Genomic DNA, 12,185 nt, shown 5'->3' on the forward strand with positions numbered 1-12,185 from the left:
TCCTTCCTTCCTTCCTTCCTTCCTTCCTTCCTTCCTTCCTTCCTTCCAAAACAGCCTGAATTCCTTTGATTTTCCTATGGCATGGTCTCTAATCCTTTCCCCATTCTAGTTACCCACTTGTAGACATGCTCCAGTTTGCCTGGTAAGAGAGGAGGGGGCATTTCTTGTGGGAAATTTTGGGACAAGCATGTTCCAGGATGATAAAGATCTTTCGGTGTTGAGGGGAAGATGATTGGGTGATTATATCAGTTGTTAATTGCCAATATTAAACAAAGAACTGCTACCATTTCAAAGGTTTCTTTTTTTTTTTCTTGCAGGAGCAGTGGGATGAAGGAAGGGTAGGTATTATCAATGGCTCAGTTTACAACAATATCAAAAATAATTAATAGCTTTCATCAGTAGCTGGTTGACAGGATCATAGCTTTAGAACTGGGAGAGACTTTACAGATTGTCTAGTTTGGGGCTCTTAACCTGCAGTCCATGGATCCCATGGGGGCTGGGCTCCAGGGGGTCTGGGACATGAATAGGGTTAAGAACTCCTGATCTAGTTCAACCCTCTTGTTTTACAGACAAGGAAATGGAAGCCTAGAGAGGTTGTGATTGAAACCACAGGTTCTTTTGACTCGACATGTAGAGGTTTTGCCATTGCTTGATTAGAAATAAGAGCAATGATGTGGTTCTAGGTTCCCCAGGGAGGAAAAATCCTAGCTGATGGGAGAGTAGCCAGAGGTATTAAGTGCCAGCTCTGTGTAAGGCACTATGAAAAGGTAAGTTGAAGATACAGAGAAGGAAAGATTCAGGCTGTAGCCTGGAGCTTTTAATGTATTCATGAGATAATAGGCCCTATGTGCTCATTCTAATGCCAGGTAGAACGGGTTAGTGTGATAAGAGAAGCAGGCAGAGGGCTTTTCTAGTTGAGAGGAGGGATCAATTACTTCCAGTTTGCGTGAATGAATCCGAGATGCCTACATGGCATTTGAGTTCGGCCTTGAGATATCGGTAGAAATGGATGAGTGGAGCCTGAAGGAATGAAGAGGCATTCCAGGTGAAGGGCGCCCAGTGTGAGTGATGGCAAAGACTCAGTAAAGAGCTGGGGTGCTGAGGGAAAAGCAGATAGTTAGTTTGGCTGAAGGGTGCCGCGTCGGAACCAGGTAACAGTTCTTATTTCTGTAGCCTTTTATAGTTTGTAAAGTATTGTTTCCCCCATTTGACAGATCAGGAATGTTAGGCTTAGAGAGGTTAAGGATTAGTTAGAGCCAGGTTTTGTTGTAAAGGTAGGTTGGAGCCACACTTTCTACCTCCAATTCATTTCCATTCGATATAGAATTTCACATTATTGATAAAATGGGAATAAGTGGATTAAGAATTGGTTGATTGACAAGACACCAAAGTAGTAATTAACAAATTAAAATCAACCCAGAAAGAGTGCTTTAGTAGAATGACCCAAAGTTCTGCCCCCTTGGCTCTGTGTTATTTGATATTTTTATCAATGATTTAAATGAAGATGTGGATAGAATACTTTCCAAATCTGCATTTAACATGAAGCTGGGAGAAATAGCTAGCACATTGGCAGCAAAATCAAGATCCCAAAAGATTTCAACATGCTGGAATGATGGGCTGAAATTTCATCTAAATATATGTAAAGCCCTAGGTTTGAATGAAAAAATCAGTGGCTTGGGGGGGAGGGGCTCATGGATAGTCAATGATGCATTTGAAAAAGACCTAGGGGGCTGTTGCTACAAACTCAGGGTAAATCAAGATTGTGACACGTAGTCAAAAAAAGTCATCAGTCTTTTTTTGAGCACCTACTATGTGCCAGGTACTGGGAGCGCAAAGAAAGGCAAAAGCAGCCTCTGCCTTCAAGGGGTGACAGTTTAGTGAGAGCAAGAACATACAGACAACTCCATACAAACAAGGCATTACAAGATAAATTGGAGACGATCACGGAAGGATAGCACTAGATTTAAGGGAGACCGAGACAGGCCTCTTACAGAAGGTACAGTCGGAGCTGACTGTGGAGGGAAGCCAGGGCATGGAGGTAAGGAGGGACAGCCAATGAAGGGACAGCCAGTGAAGATGCACTGAGTCTGGACATACAATGTCCATGTGGAAGCTACTGCAAAGAAGGCCATTGTTTCTGGGTCAGAGAGAACGTGGAGGGGAAGACCGGAAAGGTAGGAAGGGACCAGGTTGTGAAGGACTTTAAAGACCAAATAGAAGATTTTATGTTTGATCCTGGATATAATATAGAACCACTGGAGTTTATCGAGTTGGGGGAAGGGGGGACATGAGTGTGTGTGTGTGTGTGTGTGTATGTGTGTGTGAGAGAGAGAGAGAGAGAGACAGAGACAGAGACAGAGAGACAACAGACAGAGATAGACACAGACAGACAGGAGAGACAGAGAGAAACATGGTCAGAGCTGAACTTTAGGAAGATTGCTTTGGCAGCCAAGTGGAGGATTGACTGGAGTGGAGGGACTTCAGACAGGAAGACTTCCAAAGGCTACTGCAATAGTCCAGGTGTGAGGTGATAAGGGCACCAAGATGGCAACAGTGACATAGATGAGAAGAGGGAGTTTATGAGAGATCTTGTGAAAGCATAGACTAGAAGAGGGAGTTTATGAGAGAACTTGTGAAAGCAGAATAAACAGCACTTGGCAGTACGTTATATACAAGGGACAAAGGAGAGAGGCATTGAGAATGTCACCTGTATAGCGAACCTGGGTGACTGGGAGGATGGTGGCATCTTCAACAGTAAAAAGGAATTTTGGAAGAGGGGAGGCTTTAGGAGAAATAGAATGAGTTTAGGTTGGGGCATGTTGAGTTTAAGATGTCTACTGGACATCCATTTCAAGATATGGCAGCTGGAGATGCAAGTCAGGGGAGAGGTGAGAGCTAGATTAATAGATCTGAGAATCATCAACATGGAGATGATTATTGAACCCAGGGGAGCTGGTGAGATCACATCCCCAAGCAAAATATTAAAGAAGAACAGAAGAGGACCAGGAGAGAGCCTTGGAGGACACCCATAGTTAGTGGGCATGACACAGATAAAGATCCCCCAGAGGAGACTGAGGAGGAGCAGTCTGATAGATGGGAGGAGAACCAGGAGAGAGAAGTGCCACGGAAGCTTAGATGGGAGAGAGGACCTAGGACAAGAGCTTCTTAATGCCAAAGGCTGCAGAGAGAAAGATCGAGGAGGATGAGCGTTATAATATGTCTAAGGCTGCATGTTCAGAATGGGAGGTGGTAATGCCATTGTACTCTGCTCTGGTCAGACCACATAGGAAGATTGTGTTCACTTCTGGGTGCCTCATGGAACCTGACTCATGGGAGATTTTTAGCCTGAAGAAGAAAAGATGGTAAATATTTGAAGGACTGCCAAATGCAAGAAGGATTAGAATTGTTTTTCCTTGGTCTTAGACTACAGATCTAGTGGCAGTATGGAAGTAGCAGAGGTTGGTTTTTGGCCAACATGAGGACACATTTGCTAACAATTAGAGCTATCCAAAAAAGGGCATGGGCTCCATTGGGAGGTAATGAGTTCTCCATCACTGGAGATCTTCAGAGGGAAACCGGATGGATGCCTTGTTGGGGTTATTGAGGAAGGGGAGATTGTTCAGACGTGGATTGGAGCAGATGACCCCGAGGTCCCGGTCACCTTTGAGGTTGCATGATTCTGTAATGTATGATTTTGAGCACATCTTTTCTCTTGCCTGATCCTTAGTTTTCTCATCCCTAAAATGAGAGGGCTGGTCCCTTCTGGCTGTAAATCAAATTTAAGGAATTTTTGGGCTAGACCATATCCTGTATCGGATAATGAGGCCTGTTGACAAAGACAGCCTAGCTCTTAGGTACTGCACTCTTCTGGGGGACTGGAGCTGGATTTGGGGAATGGTGGCAGGTGAATAAGGTTCTAGGAATCAAGATTTCAGAAATGGGTTCAAAGGAACTGGTGATAAGGGAGGAGAAATCCTGCCTTGGGGTTAGGGAAATATTGGAAAAGAAGAGGAGGAAGATTCTTAGCAGCCAGGCTGCTTCTATCCTAACTCTAGAAAAGCATTCAACTAGTGGAGAATTTATTTTGTTGGAACTATACTTCCAGGTTTATAATGGAAGCCAGTAAGGAGATGGGATTCTTTATAAAAAATATGGATATCATTTTTTTTATATCACCTTCATTTCCTAATGGTAATACCCATCTCACCCAGAGTACCATCCCTTATAACAAGGAATTTTTAAAAAAAGGGAGAGGAGTGCAAAGGAGTATTTTAGTAAAGCTGACCAACACAGTGTGAGCTGAATCTGTTATAGGTAGCATTTAGAAAATGGAATCCTTTTAAATAATATGTTTTATGACCCATTTTACTACAGTTTATTTTGCAAAGTGAGTGATCCCTATCTTTTGATCATCTTTTTTATATTTGAAGATGGGACTGTATGAATACATAGGCAGGACTCTTTTGTGTGCCTCAAACCTGTCCCAATGCCATTTTTATCCTCTACCCAGCTACCAAGGTGATTTTTCCAAAGCATGATAATAATAACAATAACAACAACAACAATAATAGCTAGCATTTATGTAGTTCCCACCATGTTCTAGACACTGTCCTAAACACTTTTACAGATGTCTTGTTTGATCCTCACAACAACCTTGCAAAGCTCTTATTATTTTCATTTTATAGTTGAAGAAACTGAGGCAGGCAGAAGTGAAGTGACATGCCCAGAGTCACATAGCTGGTAAGTGTCTGAGCTGGATTTGAACTCACATCTTCCTGATTCCAGACCCATCACGCCACCTACTGCACCGCTTAGCTATCATAAATCAGACTATGTCACCCCTAGCTTAGTGAGCAGCAGTGACTCCCCATTGCCTTCAGGATCAAATAGAAAATCTTCCATTTGGCATTTAATGCTTTTCCTAATCTGGTCACTTTCTACCTTTCCACTTTTCTTATGCCTTATTTCCTTTCCTGAACTCCCGTGATCCTGCACTGAGAAACAGTGGCCTTGCTGTTCCTCAGCACAATACTCCATCACCCACCCACCACTTCTGAGCTTTTACATCGGCTCTCTCCCACCCCAGGAATGCTCTGCCCCTTCACCTCCACCTCCCTCTTTGTTTCTTCCATTTCTTTCCAATCCCAGATTCTGCAGGAAGTCTTTCCCTCTCCCTTCCCCCACACCAGTGCCTTCTCTCGGGGATCATCTCCATTTTATCCTATGTATTTGGATTTATTTGTGTTATTTCTCCCATTAGATTGTGAGCTCCTGGAGGCCAGGGGCCTGGTTTTGCCTTGTATCCCTAGCGCTTAGCACGGTGCCTGCCCCATAGTCAATGCTTAATAAATGCTTGTTGACTATTGACTGACTAGAGGAAGACCCCTGGGATGTTGGCTTGCCCTGTGGTGGATTTATGGGAGGGCCCAGCTGGGAGGGGGTGGGAGCTGCCCAGCTCTTGAAGGAGACTCCTTGAGGGCCAGGTTAGCACCTTATTATTTATTTTTGTATCTCGCCACTACCTAGAAAGTGGCTTTTCTCATAGAAGGTGTACAGTAAAGGCTCATAGCTAAATGAACAGTGCCAAGCGAGGTGCTGCCCCCTATTACACGGCTTCTCAGGTCCTAACCAACCCCATCGCAAAGCCCAGGCTCTTGACGGGAGGAGAGATACCGAAGCATTGTGTCAAATCAGAATCTGCTTAATAGGAGAAGTATTTGAATCACTCTGGTTGCAAAGAAGTCAGACCCACCCTGACCTGTGTGCCTGCCTGCACCAAGCCCGCCTTGGCAGTGAGGAGGAGCCCTTTCCTTGGACGGGGTGGCATGAAGGTGAGCGCTATTGTTGTGGTAATTTTGCTTGCTCTTCCTTCGGCATGAATGGCACAGGTAATCCAGAGACAGGAGGGACCCTGGAACTGCAAGGATGACCGAGTGGCAGCAAATATTCATACAAAACCTCTTCGTCCGTCCCCACCCGCAGAGAAGGCGCCAGCTTTTTAAGGAGTCGACGGCATTCCAGTGTGTCCTGAAGTGGCTGGATGGCCTGCAAATTAAGCAGGTAAAGAGACATACGTATTGTTATTTGGTTCAGCTGAGATCAGTTTTCAAGTTAACACATTGATTTCAGTTACAGTCTGTAATACTGTGCCCACAACCCTGGGTCCTCGTTGTATTCTGAGACAGAGTGACTGCCCGTCAGCTGTACAGTGAAACTGGAGTGCTTTTGAAAACCAGTGGTAGTCCACGCACACGCGTGTGCACACACACGTACATGTACGCACACACATACATGTATACACACAGTCCAGAGACTGCGAGCCATGTTGTTTTTAAGAGATGGACTTGCTCATATTGCTTCCACCAAACTGGCCTTTTCATGTTTCTTAATTAAGGCCGGAACCGTACAAAGCTGCTAGGCCTCCTGTCAACCTTATTAGTGTATGTATCAAAAGCCCTTTTGCTTTCATTCCATAGGCGTTTTCCCAGACTCAAGCAGGGCTGGTTCTGTCGCTCTGATTCTGACAGATGTCTTTTAGCTGACAACGAGCCTCCGTGAGAGATTTTTTTCATCTTCTGACATTTCATACAGATCCCACATGGCCTGGACTATCTGATGAGGCAGAACATCCTGCTAGTGCAGACAGAATACAATATTGCCCATCCCTGATCTTCCTTGGCATTTATGTGTTGTTTTTCACACTGGACTCAGGGCATTTGCTTTATTTTAGCTCTCTACATAACTTGGCATCTGTATTGTTCTCTCTTACTAATGATGGAGCTTGTCTGTACATTTTGCTTAGTGGGGACTCAGGGTGTCTAAAATCTGCCCTGATTATCATGCTGGACCAACACCATCATCCTGCAGGGGCTGGGGATGAGCAGGAGAGCCATTGGGAGGCTAACGCAACATGATGAAGAAAGAGTCTAATTTAGACAGTGGTTCCTGTATAAACCTAGTAGCTATCAAAGGTGACATTAAGTAAAACAGGGTCAGCTTCTGAGGGTCACTCACTCACTGTGTGTGACAGTGACTCTGACTTCAGACCAAATGTGGAAGCTGTTACATGCTAATTTTTGACCCTCAGGAGAACCTTATTAATGATTTCTAGGCAGTTCTTTCTTATCGATATGAGGGGAAGGGAATAAGAATTTATATAGTGCCTACTGTGTGCCAGGTACTGTGCTAAGTGCTTTACAAATATCTCATTTGACTCACACAACAACCCTGGGAGGTGGGTGCTCTTATCTTCCCCATTTTATGGAGGAGGAATCTCAGGCGGACAAGGGCTAGGTGACTTATCCAAGGTAACATAGCTAGGGAGTATCTGAGACTGGATTTGAATTCAGGTCTTCCTGACTCTAGGCCTGGGGCTCTATCCTCTGCTCTATTTATCATTTTCATTTAGCTTAACTTGATTGCATTCCTTCTGAACATTTTTTAATTCATTTAAAGAATTAAAATTGACTTAATTAAAAGAAATTAGGGTGCTTCTTTAATTTGGGTGAGTCATTTATGAACCCTTTTTCTTGAGGTTTTAGATTTATTTGATCTCAGATCTAGGCTAGGGTCCCTGTGGCTGATGAAAATCTTGGGAGTTGTTTGGTCCCAGGGCGGAGAATAAGACCAGAGATCTTCTGTGCTCTGTTGTTGGGCATTTCAGCAGCTGGCAGCAGGAGCCTGCAGAAGATGGCTGTATATGAACCAGCTTGCTGTAAATATCCAGACTGACAGAAGCCACGAGACCCCAGGCTCTTCCCTGGTCTTCTCATTGCTTGGCCCCTGATGAGGGCTTAGCGTCAGTTTCCCCCCTCCCAGATGAGCCCGCTGCCGTGTCCCAGCCCCGAGTCATCGGGTTAGGATTCCTGGCACAGCGCGACCTGTCGGGGCCCTGGGCTCAGGTGGGGATTGTATGCCTTTTGTCTTCCAGAGGGTGCTGGAGGCGCTGTCCGCCGTGGAGTACCATCTCCGCATCTCTCTCTTTGACGTGACCTATCGACACTTCTTTGGGAGGACGTGGAAAAGCGCAGCGAGGCCAGCCAAGTGTGTGGTGGGGGAGCAGCCCAGGATCGTCTTCAATGAGGTAAAGCCCAGGGATGGTAAAGGAATGCTAAATATGGGGCCATTCTGGGGGGTGGGAGAGAGTGGGCTGGGGCCCTTTGGGGGCAGAGATACCTCCACTGAGCAGAGCCCCTGATAGCCACTCTCCAGCAAGATGGTCATGCCACACCCCCCCCTCCCCGCAGGGTTCCCAGGGGTCGTAGCAAGTCACCTGGGAGCACTGCTGCCAGGACTTTGTTCTGTCCTTCTCTAATGCAGTCAGCATGTGTTGTTGTGTGTTACTGTAATCTCTGTACTCATTGGGATGACAGAGTCAGGATCCAGAAAGCTCTAGACAGGCTAAGATTTGACTGAGTCTAATCAGATGAAATTCAGCAGGTATAATGATAAAGTCCTATAATTGAGTACCAAACATCAGCCTCACAAAGATATGATGGGACGAATGGTCAGAGAACAGTTGGGCTGAAGAAGATCTGAAGGCTTAAGTGGCCCTCAAGCTCAATGTGAGTTAGCGGTGTGATATGGCAGCCATAGGAGCTAATGCATTTTTGGACTGCATTGAGAAAGGCAGCCCTGGAAGAAGGGGGTGCTCAACCCCTGACTGTCCTCATCTCACCTTCTGCACTGCTGTGCTTACTTCTGTGCGACACACTTCGAGGGAGAATCTCGAGCAGGGCAGCCAGCAGAGGGGAAAGAGAATAATCATTTAAATAGCACCTACTGTGGGCTGGGCTCTGTGCCAAGCACTGTACAAACATTTTCTCACTTGATCTTCCCAACAACATGCAAGGTAGGTACTGCTATTATCCTCATTTTATAGTTAAGGAAACTGGGGCAGACAGAAGTAAAGTGACTTACCCAGGGTCACCCAGCTAGTAAATATCTGAGTCTGGTTTTGAACTTGGATTTTCGTGACTCCAGGCCCAGTGCTCTGTCCATACAGTGCTGCCTAGCCAGGTCAGGGCCTTGAGTCTTTGTCATCTTGGGATTACTTGAATGAACTAGGGGTGTTTAGCCTGGAAAAGAGAGGGCTGGAGGGAATGTAATAGCTGTCTTCAGGTATTTCAAAGGCTGCCCTATGGGAGAGGGACAAGGCTTGTTCTCTTTGGCCCTAGAGGCCAGAACCTGGAGAACCTGGATGGAGTATCACAGAGGCAAGTTAGGCTTGGTATCTGAAACAACCTCCTAAGAAGTGGAGCTGTCCAGAGACGGCCTGGGCTGCCCTGAGGAGGTGGGGGAGCCCTCTGGAGACGTCCTGGGCTGCCCTGAGGAGGCGCTGGGTTCTGCCTCCTCGAAGCTCTTCACACAGAGTCTGGCTGACCACTACTCATGCTTATAAGGGTGTGTTATGGTGGGGCTTCCTTTCGCGTACGGATTGGGCTAGTTGGCTACTGGAGTCCCCTCCAACTCTCAAATTCTGTGATTCTTCCTTAATTCTAGGGACTTTTTTGTCTTTTCTAAATTTGCGTTTCTCCCAGTGCCTAGCATGCCATCCTCTGCTCAGTAGGCACTCAGTAAAGGCTTCTTGACTTTAATTACAATTATATTTGGGTTAGAAGTAGGCAGGGCCTTAGAGGTTACCTTTATCTTGTCTAATCCCTTCGTTTTCCACATGAGAGATGACACAACTGTCCACAGGCCCCCGGCTTCTTAGGCAGAGTCTGGACCAGAGCTCACCCTCCTCCCAGTTCCCAGGCTCGTCGACTTCATCGGTGGCTTTGTTTCACCAGAGCCACTTTAGCCATCCTGTCAGATGGCTCTAGTAGCTGCTTCCTCAGTGATCAAAGCATGTGTTTGTGGGAAGCAGGATTTTCCCGAGGATTCTTCCTTTCATACATCAGTGCTTCTTAATTTATGTCTATGGGAGGATTCCCTCCACTGGTGCAGAGTGCAGCCCAGCTGTGCCTTCTCTTCTCATCTTGGGTGTGTCTTGTCTCCATCATTCCAGAAGCCTCCATGGTGCATGTACTGCTGAAGGCTTTCCTTGGGACCTATCCTTCAGGGACACTAATGCAACGCTCAGACCACCAGCTAGCCACATCAGTTAGCTCCTCATGGAGCTTACAATCCTCACCAGAGGATCAGTTTACCTTTTGTGACTAGACACGTCCTCTCCTGGACACATAATTGTGTGTAATTTGATGTGACTTCGAAGGCATTGTCTGGCCGTCTGATGCTGGGTCTCTGATGGCCACGCAGATGGATGGATGGGTTCCCCCTTCCCTCCTGACAGATGTGCAGCCTGTCCCACATGGTGCTTGTCTCTGGTGCAGTTGGGTCTGAGGGTCACAGTGAAGCCACGGAGGATTTGGAACTTTTCTGTTGGCTTCACTTCTGCCCTGCAGGTCAGAAATAGTCAAGGGTGGTTGGGGTCACTTCCTGCCATATGGCGATGCTTGCTACATGCTCAGAGAGTGTACCTGCAGGGTCACAGAGGAGGGTGTGTGCACATGGGAGTGTTACACCCCAGTCCTGTTTAGAAGGGGACCTCAGAGGTCTTTGAAGTCAAACTTCACCTGAAAAAAGGACTGTCTTTACTGCCTACCTGAGAGGTGCTCATTGTCTCAGAGGCCTTGAGTAAGGGGGGCCTTCTGCCTCTGAGGCTCCTTCCATTTGGGGCATAGCCCTGATGGTTGGGAACGTCCAGCCTCAATTTGTCTCCTTCCACTTTGACCCATTGCTCTTACTGTTCAAGGTGAATCCTTACCCTTCCCTGGGACATCTCTTCAAATATTTGAAGGGGCCACCACATTCCTCCTGCCTAGATACTCCTTATGCCTTTGTCTGATTCTCCAGCCTTTTCAAATCCTGCTTGCCCTTCTCTGGATGCTCACCAGCTTCTGAATGTTCTTCCTAAAATACGCTGTTCCTTGAGCCTCATGGTCGATGTGGGCAGGGGCAGAGGGTGATGAGGCTGCTGCCTCCTGTCTCCTTGGAAGCTCATGACTGCTCATCTCTCCCTTCTCTGCCTTTGCCCAGGCCGTGTCTCATGCCAGGCGCCTTATCTCTCCCCACCTCGATCCTTTGGAGAATCAGCCCAAGGGATGTCACCTTAAAGAGGCTTTTCCTGATTCCCCTCTGCGGGAGTCCCTGATTGTTAGCACCCCACCAGTGTATGTTTATTTTATGTGTATACTGCGTCTGTATGTCTGTGAACGTGTTGTAAGCCCTCAGATGCCCTACAGGGTAGGGACTGCTTCCCTTCTGCATTTGTATCTGTATCTAACACATTGTAACTGTTATCTGTATCCACAGTACCTTACACATTGTGTGGGCGTTGATTGCTGTTGTTCAATTGTTTCACTCGTGTCTGACTCTTGGTGACCTGCTGGAGTGGTTTGCCATTTCCTTCTCCAGCTCATTTTACAGGTGAGGAAACTGAGGCAAAGTGTTTTTTTTTTTAAATGACTTGGCCAAGGTCACACAGCTAGTAAGTGCCTGAGTCCAGATTTGAACCCAGATCTTCCTGACTCAAGGGCTGGCTCTCTTTCTCTCCACTGTGCCACCTAGCTGCCCACTTAGCTGATGTTACTGGTCCTCTTCAGAAATGAAGGACAAACAACAACTATGTGCCTGGCACATAGATGGTGCACAAATAGTCCTGCCCTCCAGAAGCTCACACTCGAATGCAGAGCCAACATGCAAATATGCAGAGCGCACATAGAGTAGGTGGGAGGTAATCTCAGAGGCCAAGACCCCAGAGTCTGGGTGTATGCAGACAGACCTCTTGTGAAAGGCGGGATTGAAGCCCAGCAGGCCTGAGAGATAAGTGTGAGGGGGCAGGCAGTCTAGGAATGGGGACCCCAGGCCAGAGGCCTGGAGATGGGAGCAGGATGGGCATGTTGAAGGGGTGCCAGTAGGCCGGGGTACCTGACTCAGTATAAAGAAGGGAGCAAAGTGTACAGAAGCTGGAGCCAGAGGCAGGGCCAAGCTGAGCAGTCTCTGTGGCTGCAGGGGGCCACCAGGAGTCGTGAATCTCACCGAGGCGGGCAGAGGCGACGTGGTCAGGCTTAGGCTTTCGACCACTCCCCTTGGATGCTGAGTCCTATGTTGTTCCCATTGTTGTGTATATTTTGAAATTCTAGCGTGGCTGGAGAGAGCCCCATATATTGACATCAGTTCAC

General features: G+C 46.9%; 1 protein-coding gene across 2 annotated transcripts in view; it reads left to right on the top strand.

Moving 5' to 3' along the window:
• NPHP4 (nephrocystin 4) overlaps positions 1-12,185 on the top strand; it is a 165,941-nt gene that overhangs the window by 9,823 nt on the left and 143,933 nt on the right. For both annotated transcript variants that reach the window (XM_027844037.1, XM_027844038.1), the window contains exons 2-5: positions 318-338; positions 4,686-4,740; positions 5,889-6,060; positions 7,931-8,083. In XM_027844037.1, coding sequence (XP_027699838.1) covers positions 5,926-6,060; positions 7,931-8,083 — 288 coding nt within the window. In that variant the 5' untranslated portion in view covers positions 318-338; positions 4,686-4,740; positions 5,889-5,925. The remainder of the gene's footprint in view (positions 1-317; positions 339-4,685; positions 4,741-5,888; positions 6,061-7,930; positions 8,084-12,185) is intronic.

This window comes from Vombatus ursinus, unplaced genomic scaffold (genome assembly GCF_900497805.2).
Source record: "Vombatus ursinus unplaced genomic scaffold, bare-nosed wombat genome assembly UNPS02014932.1, whole genome shotgun sequence".
Lineage (NCBI taxonomy): Eukaryota > Metazoa > Chordata > Mammalia > Diprotodontia > Vombatidae > Vombatus > Vombatus ursinus.